This window comes from Monodon monoceros, unplaced genomic scaffold, assembly GCF_005190385.1.
Source record: "Monodon monoceros isolate NGI ecotype Baffin Bay Population unplaced genomic scaffold, NGI_Narwhal_1 Super_Scaffold_16, whole genome shotgun sequence".
Lineage (NCBI taxonomy): Eukaryota > Metazoa > Chordata > Mammalia > Artiodactyla > Monodontidae > Monodon > Monodon monoceros.
Genome location: NW_021703772.1, coordinates 81,220,693 through 81,244,035, shown reverse-complemented (window position 1 = coordinate 81,244,035; position 23,343 = coordinate 81,220,693). Strand labels below are relative to the sequence as shown.

Here is a 23,343-nt window from a genome sequence, read left to right as displayed (position 1 = left end):
GCTTTTCCAAGACATATTATTGGTAGGCATAGAATATGAAAATCTCAACCCCAAATTACTGACAGAATCAGCCTTTGTTGTATATTGATTCTTATTTTAGATCATCTTTAAGATTAAACACCCACCCTATTTAAATATTAATTTTAGAAGTATGGTTGCATCCATTGTTGCTCTACCCTATTTCACATAGTTAACTATATTTCCTTTGTCACACATCCCACCTTAAAATATAAGTAGTTTCTGAGAAGTTGGGGGTTTCTTTTTGATGTCATAGCTACATCCATTGTATGAAACCATTTATATCTCAGTAACTTGGCATTTAAGCGACATTTTCATCATGTGTAACATTTTTGACCCTAAAGTAGTTTTTACAAAAATCTGAGCTACATGGGGAAAGGTGTAACTTCCTCAATATTTTTACACTTTCATAGTGCTTGTACTTTGATGCTTAGAACAGTCATTTTCAAGCTTTTTAAAGTAGTAGATCTCTATTTATTAAAAGAATGCCAAGGGCTTCCCTGGTGGCGCAGTGGTTGAGAGTCCGCCTGCCGATGCAGGGGACACTGGTTCGTGCCCCGGTCCGGGAAGATCCCACATGCCACGGAGCGGCTGGACCCGTGAGCCATGGCCGCTGAGCCTGTGCATCTGGAGCCTGTGCTCTGCAACGGGAGAGGCCACGGCAGTGAGAGGCCTGCGTACTGCCAAAAAAAAAAAAAAAAAGAATGGCAATATGTTAAAACAGAAACAGAGCTGCTCTGTTGAGGAGAGGTGGGTGCTAGAACCCACCCCATCAGTCAGTCTCTTTGCCAGATGGTCTCTCACATACCACCACTCAACTCTGGGGTACCTGAGAACAGTTTGATTATTGTTCAGTTGAGGCAGTAATTATTCATTTGAAAAAGTGAAGTTTTTTTCCTAATTAATAAGCTTATCTGTCTCAAAAAAGTTACCCCACATGTAGACATTTTTAAAAATTGAAAATGAGCATAGAAATGAATTTATGAATTTATAATCTAATTCAAGTCATTTAAAAAAATAGTTAATTTTCATCATTAATTAGTAGATTTAAATAAAATTAAAATATAAATAGTTTTTAAATGCTGGGTTGCATAATAGAACAATTTTTAAAAATCATTAGCATCTTAGTTTAAGTATTGATAACAATGTAAAAAGTAAATTTAAGTGTCATAATTATTTTTCACTGTAATTTGTGAAAGCAAAACATTTTTCAGTTTATGGTCACATAATAATTTTTGCATATTAAAACCAGAAAGTAAAATCACCTCTGGGGTAAAAATGTATGTTTTTTAAAGAGCAGTATAGTTTTTCATGCTTTCTAAAATGATTTTCATTTCTTCCTTTTGGGGGAAAAATCGTCATGTAAACAGCACCCGCATCATTTGTCTTTGAAAGAAGAGGCTTCTGATGTGGTTCGTCAAAAGAAGAAGTACCCAAAGAAGCCTAAAGCAGAGGCTTTGCCAGCGTCTCAGCAGCCCGCTCCTGAGACACTGCCTGTGATCAATAAGAGTGACATTAAGCAGTATGACTTTCACAGCTCAGATGAAGATGAATTTCCACAGGTGCTTGTTTTAAAACTATTTTTAAAGACATTTTCCTCTAGTCTTTTGTATTGCTATATTTTAAAACATAATTGACATCTTAGAGTTTTGATTCTTGCTTTCTTCACCTAATGTTATGACATAAACAGTTTCCACGTTATTTATGTTAGTTACTGAAATGGTATTTGCTTCTGTTATTTGCTATCAGTTGAATAAAGTTTATTCTGTTGTGTAGCATTTAGGTGGTTTTCAGCTTTCCCTTTTATAAAAATTAGCATCTCTACCTCTTCCCTCTGTATTTAAAATAGATTATTAGAAATGGAATTCCTGAACTAAAGATTATAAATATTTTAAGACATTTAATACATCATTGTAAATATTCACCAACAATAATTCCACCAGCATTGTATTTTACAACTTTTAATGTAAATTCTGCTAATTTGTTTGGCAATAACTATTTGATTCTAAAGAAAATTTAGAACTGGTTCAAGTTTTAACTTGTGAAAATAATTATTTGGTTATATTACAACAGTTTTATAGCAAAATGTTTGCAGTTTTAAAATCTTAATTTTTGTTTCATACGTGCTATCTTTAAAACAAGACCTTATTTTATATATTAAAGGATCAATTTAAAACATATATTGTTTAGCACCTGATCTAGCAATGCCCTCCTTTTTTCTTTTCCGTATGTTGTAGGCAACCTAAAGAGAGTACTATAACAAGCTTTATCATTTTTTAACATTTTGACTTACTTGATTTAAAAAACATTTTTTTTTTAACCAACATGACAGATATGTTTGGAAGCAATGACAGATATGTTTGGAATCAAGACAGTTCATAAAACACCTTGTTGTTGTAACTATTTAAAATCTAGAGTTTACATAAAACTTGTCCCCTTTGGCTAGATTATATTAGTTTTATTCTTTTGTAGATGATTTAGTTTTTCTACCCCAGATAATATTTTAGCATTCATACGCGTTGTAGCAAATGCACAAAAATGTGTTTAATTTCGTATGCCCTTAAAAAGCACTTAAATGAAATCGTTTATTAAAATTGTCAGAGGATCATGTAGTTAGACTCAGGCAGGGCTTTGAATAGTCATGGGACATTAATTAGATGGCATTTGAAGGAATGAGAGAACAAATAGTAGGTCTTTCCCAGGTAGAAGATGTAGGGAAGGGCTCAAGGCAGAGAAAACAGCATATTAGAGGGAACTGCTAGCAGTTTGGCATTGCTGGAGCATAAAACACAAAGGGGAAGAGAGGTGAACGGAATGATGCCTGGAGTAGTAGTCGGATGGCAAATGGCCTCTATCGACATTATATATACTGAGAAGTTCTTAAAGAATTTTAAGTAAGAAATGACATAGTTAGATAAATGCATTTATAAAAGCCAGTAAAGTTTTGCTATACACTCCCAGCCCTTTAAGAGTGATGCCAGGGGGATACTATGTCCAGTAGAAACTTTTCCCTTATTGCTAGAATCAGTCCATCCATCCTGATAGACACACTCAGCATACTAGTCATATATTCCTCATCTATTAAGGGATCTTCATTTCTGTTCTAAATTCATATGTTTATTCATATAGTCCCCATTCCCACATGAAATTGCATTTTGAAACTTTTAGGTTCCTCTGAGCCCTTATACTACGTCTTTGACAACATTAATTTTTATAATGGTATCCCCCTGTTGCTAAACTGTAGGCAGGCATGTACCTAAAGTTGGACATTATTCAGTGAGGCAGCTATTTAGAAGGTAGCTCTTACAAAATCAGGATTTTATTGCTAAAAAGATAGTTAAAATAATATATGCTTCTTCTTTGTCCAATAAACAAGAACAAAGGAATAGGGAGCCTTAAGAGAACAAGCATTTTAACCAGACTTCTCCAACTGATTTGCAGCAGAGCAGAATAAAAACCCAGTCTCTTCTCGATCATGCTTCTGATTCTCCTAACATCAGCTCTGTCTTCCTATGTCTCAGACCAAATCCTGGAATCCCCTCCTGGGGTAGTCAGGAGGAAGGGATGCAAAAAATTTCTGAGGCTTTGTGACATCTCCTGTATATATTTTAAAAGAGGTAGATGATTTGTAAAGGAATCAAAGTGTAAAATTCACATTTGGGATTTCCTTTCAAATTTCAGGTTTGGGTTTGGTTCCCCAGGAAGAAGAATTAGCCCCAGCTTACTATTTCTGTGTCTCCCCCATAGTGTTGGTGGAGGTATATTGGAACCTCAAACAAATGCCTTTCTCCCCTGGATGACCCTGCTCAGTGGTAATTACCACAGTTTGGAAATAATGTGGAGAAAGCATTTTTCCTCTCAAAATAGGAAGAGAGGGATTCGTGAGGTAATTTGCAAGTAAATATGGTTGAGTCAGCGTTGTCAGAAAAAGAGATGTACTCCAAAGTGAAATTGCGAGACAACTGAAACTTAAGTACTAAAACTTTTTTTTTTAATTTTAACCATTATGGGTAGAAATTTATCTAAACCATATTATTTCCCTGCCATATCAGAGTATATTTGTATTTCATTTAATCTGTTTTTGATGACATTTATAAAGTTTGCTGTTGTATAATATATCAGTGCTGCCCTAGAGGTCCACTCAGATTATGTAGGGATATTTGACCTAGTATCACTTGGTCCTATGCTTTTTAATATGTGACAGCTTTTTGAAAGTATTCTTTTGCTGTCTGGTGGGCTTAGTACTTCTCTCTGCAACCAGTCTGCTTACCTTTTAGCGGGTCCTCTTTCCTCTTCTGATTCTCTGCTTCTGATCTGCTAAATTTAAAAAGTGATTTATAAAAATGAGGGGAAATAAGGGACTCCCCTTTGAGTGAAATGTATGACCTTTGTGGCTTTTGGGGATGGGAGGCTATTCATAAACCTTTTTTATCTTCCTAGTTTTGGGCTTTATTATAGAGAAATAAAGTTATTGTGTAAAAACATCTCTACTTATAGGTGAAGCATAACTATTATTACAAAGTATTTATGGCCACATATAATATTTACAAAATGTAAATGGGATATATAAAAACCATACTAATTCTTTTTAAGCCTATAATCCTTGCATGTTCAGAAACAGTTAAGCAATAATACCATGTGAGCTTACCTGCAAGAACCAGTCCATTAAGAATAATGATTTTTAACCATAGAAAAATTTTGCTTATCTTTAAATGTTTTGGGGAATTCACTGCCTACTGTATGTAATATAGGAGTGATTCACTGTTTGTGATCAGATTCTAATTTTAGACCATTACAAAGATTGTTGACTTTTGATAACTCCTAAATGGAATGCTTCATGCCTCTTCTTCTAGGTACCGTCCCCAATATCAGAACCCGAAGAAGAAAATGATCCTGATGGTCCCTGTGCTTTCAGGAGGCGGGCAGGATGCCAGTATTATGCTGTAAGAACTTTATTTTTTGTGGTGTTTTTGTGAACTGGAATTAACAGGTAACTCATGTCAAGGTGACTTAGTCTTGATCTAAAAATGGGAAGTCAATCAGCATTTTTTATTTAATATCCCCTATGCAGATAACAGTAAAAGATGTTCGAAGGTACTGAGTCCTTTCAAAGGAGATCAGAACCCTTTATTTGGAAATTGATAACTGCTCATATTTTAGAAATCTAGCTCACTTTGGGCTTTAACTATAACTTCAGCAGTTACGACAGCTACTCACTATGTCATTGCTGGAGTTAGGTGAGCCCAGAATCTCTAATGGAACCCTAGATGGCTGATGAGTGTTTATTGAAATTTACTTTTGGGCAAGCCCATCTTTTCCATACAAACCCAGTAAGTATCAAACATAAAGGAATCATTTTTAAACCTCCCCCATGGCAATATATTGTCAAATAATTATATTCATAACTTTTTGTCCCACTTAGAAAATGCTTTGTGCTGTTAAGTCAAGTTTTGGTGCATATTATATCAAGGAATGACCCTCACTTCCAGATACTAAGGTTTCAAGTAAGGTGTAACGATGGAGTAGTGAGGATGGCTCTCATATATGGCTTTTGGAGACCTTTTGTCTTGTTGCATTATGGTAAACATATACACTTATAGCTTTTTCAGGGGTGTGTGTGTGTGTGTGTGTATGTATTTAATGTAGGAGAGGTGTAGAGAATTGTTTATAAGTTATGTGTTTAAGAAAAAGGAGACAGAAAGTGGTAACATAGAAAAATAGAATGCTAGAAGAAATAGGAAGGCAAAGAAATGGACTGTATGTTCTTACAAGTAAAGAGGAAGTATGAATTTGACCCATGCATACCTTCTTGAAGTGCAATTTTTACTCCAAAAAATTTCCTTCTAGTTTATCTCTGTAGGAAGTCTATAAATTACTAACTTCATTATCTCTACTTTTCTACATAAATGTTAAAAGCCACATTATTCTTTAAAGATATATTTCTTTTAAAATATAATATTATCTTAAATGTATTTGTAGTCATAAACTAAATTTAGTTTGAGTTATTTTGGTGAGTGAACTTTTAAGTCAGTTTTGTAGAATTTTACCTGGTTAATATTTAAACCCTAATTTTAAAGTTTTATATCTAAATTTTAATTGCTCTGCTAATGCTGTAGTTACTTTATTTTTATCATGATTTAACTTTTCTTCATTTCAGAATCATTCCATGAGGTTTTTTAAATTTTATTTTTATTTATTAATTTTTTTTTTGCAGCCTCGTTTGGACCAAACTAACCATTTGTTTGAAAATTCAGAATTGGTAGATTTGGATAAGTTGAGATACAGGCATTGCCTTACAATGCTCACAGTCCCGAGAAGATGTATAGGATTTGCAAGGAGGCGAATTGGCAGAGGTGGAAGGTAAACTATGTGTTTTGACCTAGTTTTTGTTTACAAGCTGGAAGGGAGGGTATAAAGAAAATGTTGTTAAGTTCTTCTAGGTAATATTTGGCTTTATATTGCTTTTCAGGGTCATAATGGACCGGATATCCACAGAACATGACCCAGTCCTGAAACAGATAGACCCTGAAATGCTGAATGGTTTTTCAAGCGCTTCCCAAACTATAGACTTTTCTTCTAATTTCTCTCGGACCAATGCTTCCAGTAAACATTGTGAAAATAGACTGTCCCTTTCTGAAATATTAAGCAATATCAGATCATGTCGACTACAGTGTTTCCAGCCAAGGCTACTAAATTTACAGGACAGTGATAGTGAAGAATGTACCTCAAGAAAACCAGGGCAGACTGTGAACAATAAAAGAGTTTCTGCAGCATCTGTAGCTTTATTGAACACCAGCAAGAATGGCATATCAGGTAAGTTGTCACTTTGTTAAAAGTATATCCTCTTCTCCTTAATTTTTCATTATCCACTAAATAGACTCTCAGGGTGAATTTTGAAGGTTTCTTTTCATGATCCTACCGAGGAAAGGAACTTTATCTTAACCTATTACATTTTTTTTCCAACCTAAGAAACTAAACTCTATTATTGTGGTTTACATTTTAACCAAAATGTCCTAACTGATACCTATAAAACCACTGGCTTGTATTTTGAATGTGTGTGCCTGGTATGGTGAATGTGTAGCCACAATGCATAAGGAATTCCCTATGGGCAAAGTGGTTATAAGCTGCTGTCAGATCATCATAGCACAATACTGTCTGCTTTTGTTAAAGAAAATTTTCATTTTATTATATTAACTTTGCTTAAATGTAAGCATTGCTTCTCAGGAGTACCATTAAAAGTTTTCTTTCTGAAAAATGATTTTTAAAGAGGTTCCCTATTAATAGTTGTAATTTTGGTCTGATAACTTACCTCTCTAATTGAGATTGGAAAGTTTTTTTCCTCTTAAGAGACATTGTATTCAAATTAATATACATAGGCATTATAAAATAATGTATAACATCTAGAGGATCTAAAATGTAATCTTGATTTGTTTTCTTCTGTGGATAGTCTTCTCTTTATCACATGTATACAAGTATGTATAATTTATAAATGTCTTTGTAATGTATACATTGCAAAAAAATGCGTGGTATCCAGAGGCAAAGCTAGATGTGGCTTGACTTATACTATTGATATTCTTTCTTTCTCTAAAATGTATATATTTCTAAATTATTTCCTAGATGGTGCATTTTAGTATGCAAAATTGTTATGTTAAACTTCTTCAAAGTGATTTTAAATCATTTTAGGTTGACATTTGGTCTCAATAGTGTTCCGTCTTTCTTAATTACTGAACTGTTTATTTTCAAACTTGACTTAGACGTTTGTCTATTTAAAGGTTGTTATGGAAAATTGGATTTGTTTGAATGATTGGAAGGTGGCATATCATTTCTCCAAATTAGTTGGTTAATTTTCTCCCAAACGAATTTAGGTAAGGAAAATGGCATCCCGTTATATAAAGTTCATGAGTCTGTGAAGTTTAATGACCTTTTGAAGCTCAAATGGATAAATACCTATTATGACTTCAGGTTGTAGGATTCGTAGAAACCTAAAAATAGTAGGAAGTTGACGAATATTAGGTCAAATCTTTTTTTGAGCCAACTCTAAGACATTGTTCAAATTATTTAACTTAACTGGAATTCCTGTACCAAAAATTACTCACAATAGCTTTTGCCAAAAAGTGAGTTTAAAAACATCATATATAGGCATTTATAATTAGATTTGACCATAGATTGAAGTTTTTCTCTACCAATGAATACCGTTACAAAAAAGTGATTTTAATATGTTCCTTCTTAAGTTGAATATGGCCAAATATTTGCAGCTTTCTACTGTACATTCCTGATACACTCCAGATCTATGTGACTCGACTGTTTTCCAGAAAATGTTTGTTGCGCATGTTATTGTATCATCAGTACTCTGTATGTGTGGATTCAGAATGTAACGTAAATAATTCCATACAATCAGTTCTAGAATTTTATGACACTACCATATATCAGCATAAAATAAGCATTTAAAGTATTATTTTAGGCATGCATGCACTTCTCAGGGAACTTAAATCACAAATATGCAATGCTAACATCGTAGATAATAAGACTTTTTTTATTTTTGCCTTTCCCCTACCATCAGAAAAAAAATAGTAGTTTTGGTCTGTGTAATTTTTCCTGCCTTATGTTTATGTATGTTATGTAATGGTACTATGTCTCAACTTAGTACCATTTCTTTCTTCCCTTAAAAAAGTTCAAGGTTTAAGCAACACCTAAGCTACATTAGAATCAGTGTTTTAGAATCAGGTCTTTCAAATATGTATTTAATTATTTATTACTAGAGTAAAGGATTTTGTTCAAGTTTTTTTCTCTGCTAACTATGACCCTCTAGTCATTGAGGCCACAAGGTGTTTTGTTTTTAACAAATTTCTTTTGTTTCAAAATATTAGGCACGGTGTATAAATTCATAATGAAACAAGTCTTTTTAACAACAGTTTTGTAAACAACTGAAAAGCTCTGGCAGTATTTTTGTTTGTATGGGGCGCGCCATGTCGCATGCGGGACCTTAGTTCCCCTACCAGGGATCAAACCTGGTCCCACGGCAGTGAAAGTGCGGGGTCCTAACCACTGGATTGCCAGGGAGTTCTCCCGTGGCAGTTTTAAGTACCCACCTGTACCAGTTATATTCATTACATAGTTTCTCAGTTCTGGATAGATCATTTTAAGTGGATTCAGTTATAATTCAGTAAATACTGATAGAAATTCCTTTTCTACCTAAAGAAAAGGTTATAGGAATTTTTTAAAGTTATATTTTTATATTTGATGGACATGTACAAAAGAATTGAATCTTCATATATTTGGTTTCTTTTAATCTGTGTGTCTAACACTTTTGCCTTCTGCTTACTCTTTGTGGACTTGATCAGGAAAGCATGCCTGTCTTTAAGAGTAACAGGACTGATATTCGTCAGTTACCTGGCAGAGAGTCAAGTACTGAATTTTCTGTTTCACAGCTGGGAAATCCTGGCAAATAAAGGGTTTAATCAGAAATAGAAACCTGACATATATATACTATTGATACTATGTATAAAATAGATAACTAATAAGAACCTAGTGTATAGCACAGGGAACTCTACTCAGTGCTCTGTGGTGACCTAAATGGGAAGGAAATCCAAAAAAGAGGGGATATGTATATGTATATACGTATATGTGTATGTATATACATATATGTATATGTATGTATGTATATACGCATACGTATATGTATATACGTATACGTATAGCTGATTCTCTGCTGCACAGTAGAAACTAACACAACATTGTAAAGCAACTATACTCCAATAAAAATTTTAAAAATAAATAAATAATCGGGAAAAAAGAAATAGAAACCTGATATACTTGACAATAATATTTATTTGTATCACAAGTTCCTTAGTTCTTTAAAAAAAAAAAAACCTTGAACTTGAGGACCAGTGGCAAAGTATTTTCTTACTTTTATGTTGTTCTTAACCCAGTTAATGTTTTTCAAGTCATAATCTCTGTGTCCTGAACGTATTCTAATTATTATTTTCTATACGGTACTGAATGGACTTAAAGGGAAACAAATAGAACTGTGTGTCATAGTTATTAGTAAGAACTAAAGACTTCATTTAGTTAACTGTTAAATAAAAGTATGTTTTCTTAATTGAAAATCTCTTCTCAAAGAATAGAAGCAGGACAGAAAGGAAGGATAGATGTGCTGAACATGGCAAGTGGATAACCAAGGAAAATTAAGTTTATACATAATTATTTAGGATCTAATATATGCAAAGCACTATGTTAAGTGTTTAAAAGTTGCAGAGTTTTAGAAGACAATAATCCTTACCTTCAAGGAGCTTATACATGGATTATACATGACAGATATTCTTTATATAAATAGGTGGTAAAGTTTTCAGTCATTTGAAACTGCAGTATTTATTCTTTTGAGACACTATTCTTAAATCCTAACCTTAAGCAAATATATTTCACATCTAAAAGTAGCATTGCTTGTTCAGACTTGAAGGGCCGGGTTAATTTGCTTTTTTTTTTTTTTAGCATCTTTAAGGATTAATTTACTTTTAATCTTGGTTTAGACCAAAGTATGGTTGCAAGTTAACATGTTTTTTTTTTTCTCATTTGTATTGTATACTGAATAGATAGATACTAGCAACTCTTCTTGAAGCTTTTGACCAGATTCAAATATCTTAATATTACCAGTTTGTAAAATCAGCAACATTTTGGGCAGTTTTCCAAGAGAAATTCCTGGTTTTTAATTTTTCCAGTGTCTTTTCCCATTCTTTTTAAAATTGCCATAAAATGTTTGCAAGCATAAAAGTTTTAAGAAAGGTAAAACTATGTTTTTAACAACTAGCTAAGGTACTCACAAGGATTTATTTTTTTAGTTAGGGTCACTTCTAAGGGTGGGAAATGGATTCAGACTTCAGGAGTTTAAAAGATTTTAGTTTGACTGCTAAAGGAAATAATATTGAAATTTCAGTTATAACTATTTAGTTTGGATGTCGGAAGTTTAAATGGATCTTTAGTCTGTTTTCTTTATCTTCACATCTCCTTTGTTCCTCATTCCCCACCCCCTTCACCCTCTCACCTCCCATCTTCACCCTCATTATTATCCCCACAGTTTTTCAGTTTATTCATTAGTTACATTATAGGATGTGTAGTCCTGGACAGGTAATGTCATCTTTCATGGATTGGAAGATTTGTCCTCAGAGTAGCTCCAGTGTTTTTATGTGAACTTTTACCTGATTCCTTGCTATGACCTAGAAGGTTTAAAATAGGATCTCTCTCCCCCTCCATATAGCCCCAGATCTAGCTTTTAAAACAAACAAAAACTGCGTATAGTCAGCATTGCTTCAACAAAGCATGTATTAAAACTTTTATAACAAAGACCTGCCTGGTAGGTGAAGAAGTGCTGAATAATATATTCATTTCGACTTTTAGATAATCTTTCCTACCACATTAGATGTTCTTCATTAAGCTACAAAAACTTGGTCTAAGCTAGTGTTTTTAAAAATTCATGGCTTCCCAAGAATAAATCATCTTAGCCCACTTTGAGAAACACTGCATTAAAAGTTAAAAGACTATTTTAAAAAGGCAGCAGGTACAAGCCCAAAAATCATATGTTTATATTCTGTTGTGGGGTGGTCATCCAGAAAATACAGAAGGTGTTTTGATTAGATTTTTCTTTTTATTAGTTTATCAATGAAACATCAATACAAAGTTGACAAATACTTGTAAAGATTTCACACATACTCAAGAATATATTCTCCGTGGGCCCAAGTTTAAGGAACAGTGATCTAGGGCTTTAGAATCAATACAGCAGTGTAAAATCTAGTGGAGATACCTAGAGTATGTTTTTGATGGATCACTGTCAGATTATGAGAGGGAAAGGTGATGAGGGACCAACCTAGCAGAACCACCTTATAGGAACCACATGCCTGAAAGGTGAAGAAAGAAATGAGGGATACCTAGGATCTTTGAAAACAGAATCAACATTCTAAGGATGGTGACAAGTGTTCTAAGAAGAAGTACATGGATTCATCTGAGGAGTAAGTCAGACTGATAAACCCAAGATAGGTAAAGAGCCAGGTACAAAGAAAGCCAGAAAGGTTAGAGGCTTAGTGAAAAACAGACTGTCAGTTATATACACAAAATATTTAGAAATGCAAGTGTGTTATTAATGTACAGAATAACGTATTTGCATACGTAAAAGGGGAAATTCTGTAATATGTGACCTATTAGAATGTGTTACCCAGGGAGATTTGCAAAACTCCTTACTTAGGGAAAGGAACACTTCCTGTCTGTCTGGAATAGTGAAATATTGCCTTCACAAAACAATCAGAGTGTGGTTACTTTTAAACTGACAGGACTTGGAGGTGTGGGGCAGGGGAGATGGATGACCAGCATGGATTTTACTTTTAAGCTAGCAACTCATGAGAGCAGCTAGTAGAAAGAACTTGGCTTGGCCCTAAGCAAGAGAAGCAGATATCGTTTCTCTTTTCATACATTCCCACTTCCCCTTTATGCCACTACCACCCATCCATAGCTGGACCCCTATTCTGTATCTCATTCCTAAAGAGATTTCTTCACACTGTTAAGTATGACCTTTTCCTGGTGTTATTTTAATGCTTGCCTCTTGATAACTCAAAGCCAATGTAAGAAATAAATTTCTTATGGAAGTATTTCAGTAATTTATGAAAGGAAAAATAATTAGTGGAGAAGGTGCTTTCAATCACATTACCATCCTCCACCTACTAGTAAGTCAACCCTGAAGATGATAATTCAATACTGTGTCTGTGTCATTAAAACCATACATTTCTTACCACTTTCCACTCACCCTAACAAAATGAAAGAGGTCATTTAGGGAGGATGTTTTGTATGTGTTCCAATTCTGTGTCATGATTACTAATTGCTATTTTTGTCTAAAAGTGTTTAATGCTCTAGAAAATTCTGAATGGGCAACATAAGCATTTTTCAAGCACAAAACACCTTTTAGTAAAAAAAGAACTAGATGTCAAGAATGAATCCAACGTGCTGAGCTTGTGGTGAGGGGGAAGAGGAAAAAAGTGAATGTAATATTTTAAGCATATCCATATTTTGGAATTAAGTTTTATATCAGTTGTTTTCAACTAATAACAGAATCAGGGATGAGAATTTTGGTATCAAAGTCAGCCTGAGTTTTAAAAAGTTAGGCAACACTTGAACATTAATTTGAGTAATTTCAGTTGCATCTTGGTTGGGATTTTATGAGTTTTCTATGGGGAGAAGGATGGGGTTCCTGAGCAAATTAATGGTTTCAACAAGTCAGGGCAGTAAGTAGACATATCCCCCCAGAAAACAGGAAATTTTATTAGCATCCCTTTTTAATAGCTATATAAAGTGATCATCTTTTTATAAAAGCAAGTAGAATACCTCTAGTTGGCAACACTTTGTTAGCTAATGACTACTAACCAAAAGTAATTTTTTTATTAAAAGAATACAATTTGTTCTTTCTAGTAATTTATATGTATACTTTATTCTGATTAGTAAGATTTTATAATTGTCTGACTTAAAAGCTTTTGGAAAAAGAAAAGATTCTCATTTCTCTCTCAATTTTTAAATAGCTACTAAAAGTGTATTCTCTTTATTTGGTTTATTCCTCACTTAAAATTAACTACTGTGACTTCTCACCTTTTCATCACAACATAAATCTTAGCTCTGGACAAACATAACGCTGAATTTGAGTGAGTAGACCATACATCAGATTCCAAGTCCATTTCTTTTGAATTGGTACGCTGTTTATACACATAGGACTTAAACAGATGTATTTGGGTTTAACTTAAGATTTTCCTTCCTGGCTTTGTATCTAATAAACTATTTTTCATCTCTCCCAAGGTTTTCAAACAGCTGGAAATTCATGAATACTTCACATTTACATTTCATTTTGAAGATTTAAAATTTAGAATTAAATTTTTTTTCATCTAAAAATAGAATACTTGCAGTGAACTTAACATGTGCAAAGAAAGACATTTGATTTTGTTGGTAATTCAGTAAGATAACTAATGTGTACTTCACATATACAGGTAATAGTAAAATTTTAGAGTGAGCACTATCATAGGCCCAGTTTTTTTAATCTTCTAAAAATAAAATTGCTATCTCAGAACTGTTTTTTCCTGATAGTCCAGTACTAATTTTAATGATAACATTGTAGAACAGAAATGAAGGTATATATAAAGCTTTGTCCATCTCTGGGGCCTAATTCCTTTTTCATAGAAAATAAGCTGTACTTTGCATAACTTGTTATATGTCTAATTTACCATCAAAATTTTTTTTTAAATTTCTCATTTATGATCCTACTAAATGGAGAACTTGGGGACCGGGGCTAGTTACGTAACATAGGTTGAAGGTATAGTCTCCTATCTAAACTCCTTCAGGTCATATAGATTAGATAGCTAGATTACATTTAAAGTTTGGCTCATATTAGTTGGTGTTTCTTTATATGTATCTTTTCTTCCCAACTACACTGTAGGAGTTTATAGCAGGGACCCTCTTTTTAATTTATTTTTTCCCTGTATTCATTCTTAACTCTTAATGCAGCACTTTTCGTCATAGATAGTAAATACTTGATGATTAAGTGAAATAGTTGGGAGAGAGGAAAGAAAGCAATAAAGAAAAATAGAGTAAAATTACTCTAGTAGTACATGTATTCTGATGTGATTTAATGTTTTGTGACTCTAGTAACATACTGACTTCTGTGGAGATAGCTTTGTGTCCTCTAAATCAGTTTATCAGTGATCTCCTTAAATATCAGTGGTGAATGAAAGTTTGTTTACATTTCTTTGAAAAAAGTGTTTCTTATTGTAACTTTTTCTTAAGTAATTTTTTAAATAAAAGTTTTAAATGTCTTTATTTGACATTTAATAACTTTTAACAGTTGGTAACAGCATAGTTGATTACATCCGAGGATGCTGAACACTCCTCTGATTTCCAGCCCATGTTTTCATAGATAGGACTTTTTTTAGACATCAAATCTATTGGCTTAAACTATGGTTTAAGTCTGAATAAAAGGGAGAATCCTTATATTTGAACTACATTATACAGTAAAATCTACATATAGGCACTTTTTTAGCATGTGATATTAGAAGGTCATAGATATTAGCATAAGCCACTTTGGCTGAAAGATCTGTCGTTTTTATTCAGTTCTTTGCTGCTGATGTATATTGTGATTTGAAATTGCTTTTCATCTTAATCGTGGAATAACTTCATATTGTATTCTATTTGTGTTGTTAAAGGTACTTTAAAACATACGTATTTCTAAAATGAGTGTCCTTTTCCAGTGACAGGGGGTATCACAGAAGAGCAATTTCAGACTCATCAACAGCAGTTAGTTCAAATGCAAAGGCAGCAACTTGCTCAGCTTCAGCAGAAACAGCAATCTCAGCATTCCTCGCAACAGACACATCCAAAAGCACAGGTAAACCTGTCTTTTAATCATGGTTATGTCTGTTCCTTTCTTTCATAATTATGTCTTTTTTTGAAAATTTTAGTCAGGTCACAGAAGATAACCTTGTCATTACCACTCTTGATTCTGGAGATCAAACCTAAGTGTCTTTTCAGTTAATTTACATAATTTTAAGTGACTAGTTTATATTTTATGAGAGGAGCACTAGAGCCAAATATAGTATTTTTAATTTAGGAAAGAAATAAGTACATATTTTTGGAAGGGTTATTAAGAATTCATAGAAGTAATTATATTCTCTTAGAACCATCATCGCCCACCCCTACTCCCCGAGAAATATTTTTGTCAAGGATATGACTATCCTAACTCCTTCCTAACCTATGCATTTAAGTGCCATGTGAACGTGCCCCATGAGCTGAGAGGTAATTGTCTCGACTTGTGCCATAAATCCAGACAACATAGCCCTTTGCCTATTTGAGTCACATTTCCCTGAAGAAAAAAAAATTGCCACTAGGTGAGGTTTTCCTAGGCACCATTAAATGATTGACAGTTGGGATAAGAGTAAAAATACCTTATAAAACTGTATTGCCAGAAGAAAAAAAGCCCTGCCAACACCTTGATATGAGCCTGTAAGACTGATTTTGGACTTCTGGCCTCTAGAACTGTTTGAGAATAAACTTACGTTGTTTAAGCCACTAAAAAGCTGTTAGTAACAGCTAAGCAGTTTAATACAGAATCAAAAGGAATATGACCATTAAATTTGCCTTTGTTTGCCTTTTCTGAATCTCAGGTATGTCCAACCTACTGAAACATTAGGCTAAGACACAGTTTTACATTGGGACAAAAATGACTGTTAGTCATCTCTGTTATTTCATTTTGCCCATAGTATGTAGACTGTCAAGTATTTTTAAAGGCATTCATTAACACTTATTGGCAAAATGAATAGGGCATTAAAGGTTTGGGTTGTTTACTACCCTAGCTCTTTCTCATAAATAATTGCTTTCCAGTTTTTAGTCGCTTACCTGTTTCATATGATGAAAATAGCCTATCGAGTCCTAGATCTCTTAACCTAAACACCTATAACTGTTCAAGATGAAAAAGGCAGCAGCCTCTTGAGTTTGCTCATTTCTTAATATGTTCGTGAACTCATGTCTAAAAAGCTGAGAGTTTAATTTTGTTTATTTTATAGGGCTCAAGCACCTCTGACTGTATGTCTAAAACACTTGACTCAGCCAGCGCCCATTTTGCTGCATCTGCGGTGGTCAGTGCACCTGTTCCAAGTCGCAGTGAGGTAACCAAGGAACAGAACACTGGCCACAACAACATAAACGGTGTAGTCCAGCCTTCAGGTAAGCCTGTTGTTTCATGTGATACTTACTAGCTCAAAGTTGCAACTCAGTGATTTGAGGTATGGTTTTTGGTTTTCAAATCCAAGGGAAAACATCGTACAAGAAATCAATCTGGACTCTTCATAATATCTGTGGATATGTATGGTGGAATAGCTGGATGTTTTCTAGAATTCACATAGAGCCTGCTCTCTGTTTCCTCCCACACCCACTGGATTCCTACCTATGTAACACTTCACCCTGCCTCGTTTTATCCACATACTGTCAGTTGCCTCACATCTTAGGCAACACATCGAGCTAATTGCTAACCATCATCGTTGAATCATTTGTACATTTATAAAAAGGTGAAATACAATTTATCAGTAAATTGGAAATTGGGTTTACCTTCCCAGTCTTACATACTCACAGGCCTGCTTTCTCTGACTCCTCCTCATGAAATACAGTATTGCTGTGAACGTATTTCTGCTGCTTACTACCGAGTCCTCAAAGATTTGCTGTTCCTATCAACCCTCAACTACTGCTCAGACCCTAGGGTTTTCCTCTTGCTTTTACATATACCCATGATTGTGATTGCCCTTCCTTACGGATGTTCTTGCATGTGTACATTCTAATGGAAGTCCAACCTTCATCTACACCTGCCCTCAATCTCCAGAGAGGAGCTCTCTGTCCTATTATACAGTTTCCAAATATGGAGGCAGGACAATACTTTGCAAACCCTTTTGTGTAGGCTAGTAGAAAGAGGGTGTCTTTGGGGTTGAAACAGGTGAATATGTTACCAATCAGAAGGTCTCTTTGGAGAGGCCGTTATGTGGAAGGTTAATTTGGTATTTAACTAGATTACAAATATTTGCATTTCTTTTTATTTTTAAGCTCCTAATTTTTTAAAAAGTTTAATGTCTCATGACTTGAATGGAACGATTTTTTTTTTTCCTTCTCCTTCAGGAACCTCTAAAACATTATACTCCACCAACATGGCTTTATCATCCAGCCCAGGGATTTCAGCTGTACAACTTGTAAGGACAGTTGGCCACACCACTACAAACCACTTAATCCCAGCATTGTGCACAAGCAGTCCTCAAACACTTCCCATGAACAATTCCTGCCTGACAAATGCAGTGCACCTCAATAACGTCAGTGTTGTTTCTCCAGTCAATGTGCATATCAATACACGGACTTCAGCACCATCGCCAACAGCCTTAAAACTTGCCACAGTTGCTGCCAGTATGGACAGAGTGCCAAAGGTTACTCCTAGCAGTGCCATCAGCAGCATAGCAAGGTGTGTGTGTGTGTGTGTGTGTGTGTGTGTTTCAAGTATCATTCTGTCCCTTTCTGCTATCCTGTGGGAGGAAAGATACTTTTTTTTTTTTTTTAACTGCTCAAGCAATAGATGTCTTGTCAATTGATTGACTTGCTTTTCAACAGATACTGAATATCTGCTTAGTCTAAAGCTCTGTGACCTAGATCATTTGTTTGAGGTCACTGGTAGGATGTTTAAATGCCAATCAGAACTGTAAAAAAAAAAAAAAAAAAGGAAAAAAAACCCACATCAACTTGGGAACCATCAAACTGAAAAAATACATCAGTCTATTTTAGAAGCTTAATTTATTCTTCTAGTACTTCTTTGTAGTGTAGACAGTCCAGAAGGCTAAAGTTGTTATTAGCTTCCAGAGCTTTAGTTTTCAAATCAAAATTTGTATTTTCTTCAGTATTATACACAAAGGGAAAGTAAATTATTCTATGTATATTTTAAAATTGAGAATATTCTGAAATTAACTAAATCCATGATAATGTATTTCAGAGTTTTTCTTTCTGTGACACTAATGCGTGAGAATAAAAAAAATTGATTTGCACGGATTAATAACTACATGACCTTAAACCTGTAAAATTAAACTATAGTAGAAAATAAGTAATATTGTTCTCCAAATGATTATTCTTTTTGAGCATCATATGCTCCATCTATTGTAAAAACACTTGGGTTGTCATACGTTATATATTTCATAAGTAATTTATCATTGGCTTCTACTGAAATATTGTGTTAAATTACTGTCTTTCCTAAGTAAATAGTTATAATCAAGTTCTTAGGAATTACTAGGATTTTTTAGCTGAAGAAAACTTTTCCTCATTCCTGTATAGAAATTATAAAAATGGGAGATGTTCTTCTGCAGTATGTGTTTTGTTGTAATTACATAAAAATGTATCTATAAATACTGATACACATCATATTCTAGAGAGTATTAATGTTTATTTTACTCTTTGCCTTATTATAGAGAGAACCGTGAACCAGAAAGATTGGGTTTAAATGGAATAGCAGAGACAACAGTAGCTATGGAAGTGACATAACCTAAAACATGTGGCTTTGACCTGTGCTGATGGTGTGCAGTCATTCATATTCCAGCTGAATGCAAAAGGCGACACTCTGTGGATCACAGAGCGTAACAATGGACCTAAATGGACTAGAGTATATCGGATGTTAAATCGATATATGATGTATATTTTGTAAAATTGGGAAAATCACTACCTTGTAATATAGTTTATTTGTATCATCAATATTATTTCTGTTACTTGAATAGTAGATATTCATCATCATGCTTTTGCACTTGAATTTGCAACTGAATGGATTTTAAAAAATAATTCTTTAATGGGATCATGAGCATGAAATGGGATCCTGCATCACTTGTTTTAACTATTTATTTTGCCATGTTTACATTTTGTATCTTGTAAAAATAAATCCAACTTTGTGTCTAAAAAGTTAAAGATTCATAGCTAGGAAATGAAATTCTTGTAATTTTTTTCTAAAGGAACTGTAAAGTTTTCACTTGGTTCATTTTGTTTCACAATTTGACTAGATGGACTTTTTGGTAAATACTTTAGTGGCATTTCACTGTCAAATATGAAGTTCAAGGCAAAATAGTATTTTCTATTACTGTGCAGGGGAAAGGGATGGATCGATACATGCAAATTTAATGTAGTAACTCACTTTTCCATATATTTTGAATGTATATTTCTATTTATAATACCAGTTTATAAAAAATGATTACACAGAAAAAAGGACTAGGAAAAATTATGCATCTAGCACATTTAAACTGTGCAGGTATGAACATTTTTCAAGGATTACATTTTATCTGAAGACTGCATATTTTAACTGGCTTTACCTGTACCACACCACATAAAGGATATTTTGCCAGGTATGTACTGCATTGTGTGATTGCAGTAACCATTGGAGGTCTAGATATCGAGCCATCCCGGGTGCTGGGAGGGGGGGGTCGTGGCAAGATTTTGTCTTTTCAGTTTTGGAGAGGTTTCCTGTGGCTACAAGGCAAGTAACGGGTTGGAAAACGTCTGACTGTAAGCGTTGGACACCTTCACAGTGTAGTGTTTTAGTGACTTTTTTTATACGGTTCTTGTATATTAGATACGTGTAGTGGTGTTTCAGAATGTTTGTTTATGCACTAGTTCAGACAACTTTCCCTGTTACTTGTTCTTGATAAGTGAAAACTGCAGGGAAATAAAAATACATATCAAAACATGGACATGCTGCATATGTGTTTATTTCACAATGTGCACACAGTATAAGTTAAAATTTAAGGGAGATGATAGCACTTAACAGCACTTTTCATTTTCACAGTGCTTTCCAAGCATTAATGAAAAGAATTATAAGAAGCTCATCTGTGGGCACTATTGGGTTTCAGATAATCCAATATAAACTACCTTTGATATGAAAAGCTCTTAAAATATTTTACAGAATGTAAGTAATTTGCAGTATAACATTCATCGAAATCTCATAAATGAGCCTCATTTTATAAATAAAAGTTTAGAGTAGAATTATATTGCAAGGGGTTTTGTCAAGTAAGTACTGGGAAATGTAAATATTTTTAATGAATATGATTAAAACCATTTCAAACTTCATAATTTTATACTTTACATTTTTTATATCTGCAGTCCTGAAAGTTGTAAATTGATATGTCAGTTGATTTAATGGACCAGGGTTTCTGCTGAGAGTGGTTTTTATTCAGGTCCTGAATATGTAAAGCAATTTATGGTCAAAACCATAGGAAAAAATAAATTTAATTTCTTCATTGGTTGTGACCTGATAGGATCCATGCTCGTTTCTTCCATACTACCTCTGGAGTTACTCATTGCTGATGATATAAAGAAAATAATTTTGATTTGATGTGTAGTATGACTGTGTTCATTCTGCTTTTAGTTGGATGTATCTCCTTGCTATTAAGAACTCAAAACAACTTTAGTGCCGATTTCGGAGAAGGGTTTTTATTTCCATTTTACTGAAGTAAAGCATGAAGCAAATTTGCCTTGTGATACACATGTTATAAATAATATAAGTAAAACAAAGAACTGTATTTGTACAGTTTCTGGAGATGTGGCAAATCCAGAATTTATCAAAAACTGATCACCAGTTTGTGTTTTTGTTTTTTAAGTAAAATCGAAAAATTAAGCCTTCCATATCTTGGTGATTGTAACTGTTTCACAGATTTCAGTTACTTGCACACACATTTTTCCAGTGCTTTTCAAGAACTTAAGTGACATATTTGTTTTTGCATTATTAAATTGAGGAGTTTATTTTTGCACAGGTCCTCCACTGGACAATACCACCATTTCTTGGTTTTTCTGATGAAACTAATATTGGTACTTGTAGTTCAGTAAGCTTCTAGAGTCCTTGGAGTGTGTTTTTTGATGGGGTGGTTTGTTTGTTTTAAACAAAGGGGTAACTTTCATGTGCTGGGATATCTTGTAATTGAGTATAGGTAAAAATAGTTACTACTTGTATTTTTCTGCCTTTCTAAAGAGAGTGCCCTTTTCTTCTCCTGGTAATTCAAGATCATCGTTATGATTAATATTAAGATAAAGCTCTAAGTATATTTGAAGATGTGTTATATATCTTCCTTTTGCAGAAGACCAAGGGAAAAATTAAAATATCTAGAGGACACATTTAAAAAATATATACAGAAAATAAATAAATAAAAAATATATACAGTACACACACACATTCTGTCTTCTAAAAAAATGTTGAATAGGGTATTTGCAACTGTGCCTAGTGGGGTTTTTTTGTTTGTTGTTTATTGCCAGGGTTGTGTTTTGGGGAGGCAGGGGGAGAGTAGTAAGAAGTAGTAACATTTCAGAAATTACTCCATAGTGTGTACTGCTGTATTTGACTATAATGCTGTATTTCAAACAAATTTTTTTGACCTGTATGTACACCTTCGACTGAAAGGTTTTGTTGTCCCTTCACTAACTTGACAAACTATTACATTTCAAAAGGTTAAGGGTATCTCAAGTAATTCTGATTATTATGTTCTGTAACACAAGAGTTGTTTTTCTTTTAACCACAGCATGATAACAGCAAGCATCGTGGAGCATGTCGAGTTCTCTCTCGGTGACGTTTTTCATTTAGTCCTAACAATTGTGTAAAGTACTATCATTTTTCCCATTTTACAGGTCAGGAAAATGAAGTCTAGAGAAGTTAGGTAACTTGCCTTATGTCACACAGCTAAGTTACTGAGCCAGGAATTAAATTCGGGTAGTCACCACACTTTTAACCACTGCCTCCCATCTTTAATGTGAAAGAAGTACCACCTTCACAGAAGTACCACCTTATTGTACTTCTCAGTCCACTTATTGACAGCATCTGTGTAGCAGAGTTTTAAATTTCATCTAGAAAACAACCTCCTCCACTCTTAACACCATCAGGCAATTAATGTTTGTTTTTTGCTTCCCAGACTGAGTGCATTAGATCCACCTGTGGCTTCTAGCCATCCATCAATCAAACCCAGCCCTATCAGTTTATCGTCCTCTGTCTGCCAGACCTAGCCGGTAAGTGCTAAAGCTCTCAACCAGCACAAAGCTTTGGAAGCTGGGTCTGGACCAGGATGTGGCTGAGTTTAGCCCTTTCTGGACCTTGGTTTCCCCATCTGTAAGATGAGCAATTTCCTAAAACTCTAGAAAGGAGGCCACCCTGCCAAGCTTGGTGCAGGTGTACATGTGGCCCGTGTGTCATTGATTTCTCACCAAGGAAGTAAATGATGTGGGAGCTAAGGCTGAGCATATGGTTAGTCTAGAGCTGCTTTTTATAAAGTCATTACTGTCATCGATGACTGTAAAGTATTGACAATTGTATCATGTAATGCAACTTATCCTGTGCAGAACTAATAATTCTAACCAACTTCAGTGACTACAAGTCTCAGAAGGGCACAAGAATTACTTGTTTTTTGGAGGAGGCATCAGTGGGGAAAACAAGACATCACAGTGCAGAAGAATATCAGAGAATTTGTTGAGCTGGGCTTTAATCCCTTCTCTGCCATTTAATTGGCTGGTGATTTTATCATCTTCATATTTCCCAACTTGTATCACAGGACAGATGTGTAGAATTAGATAACCTCTGACATCTCTGCCAGCTCTGATGTCACAGGAATCAAATCTCCCCCTACCCCTCTTAACCTCCCCAGGTGGCTCCCTTGCTTTCCAGGAAAATCACCTTCCATGCCATTGTCAGTATCCATTGACTTACCAGCACCATTCAAAAGGATCAATACCAAATCAGACCCTATGCACCTTCCTACCACATCTTTTTCTTTT

At 34.3% G+C, this 23,343-nt stretch overlaps 1 protein-coding gene across 1 annotated transcript in view; it reads left to right on the top strand.

The window, feature by feature from the left end:
• Positions 1–20,278, top strand: part of EPC2 (enhancer of polycomb homolog 2) — a 107,289-nt gene extending 87,011 nt beyond the window's left edge. The window contains exons 7-14 of the mRNA XM_029225409.1: positions 1,389–1,580; positions 4,872–4,961; positions 6,233–6,378; positions 6,488–6,831; positions 15,285–15,421; positions 16,596–16,755; positions 17,695–18,028; positions 19,020–20,278. Coding sequence (XP_029081242.1) covers positions 1,389–1,580; positions 4,872–4,961; positions 6,233–6,378; positions 6,488–6,831; positions 15,285–15,421; positions 16,596–16,755; positions 17,695–18,028; positions 19,020–19,092 — 1,476 coding nt within the window. The 3' untranslated portion in view covers positions 19,093–20,278. The remainder of the gene's footprint in view (positions 1–1,388; positions 1,581–4,871; positions 4,962–6,232; positions 6,379–6,487; positions 6,832–15,284; positions 15,422–16,595; positions 16,756–17,694; positions 18,029–19,019) is intronic.
• The last annotated feature ends 3,065 nt before the right edge of the window (positions 20,279–23,343 follow it).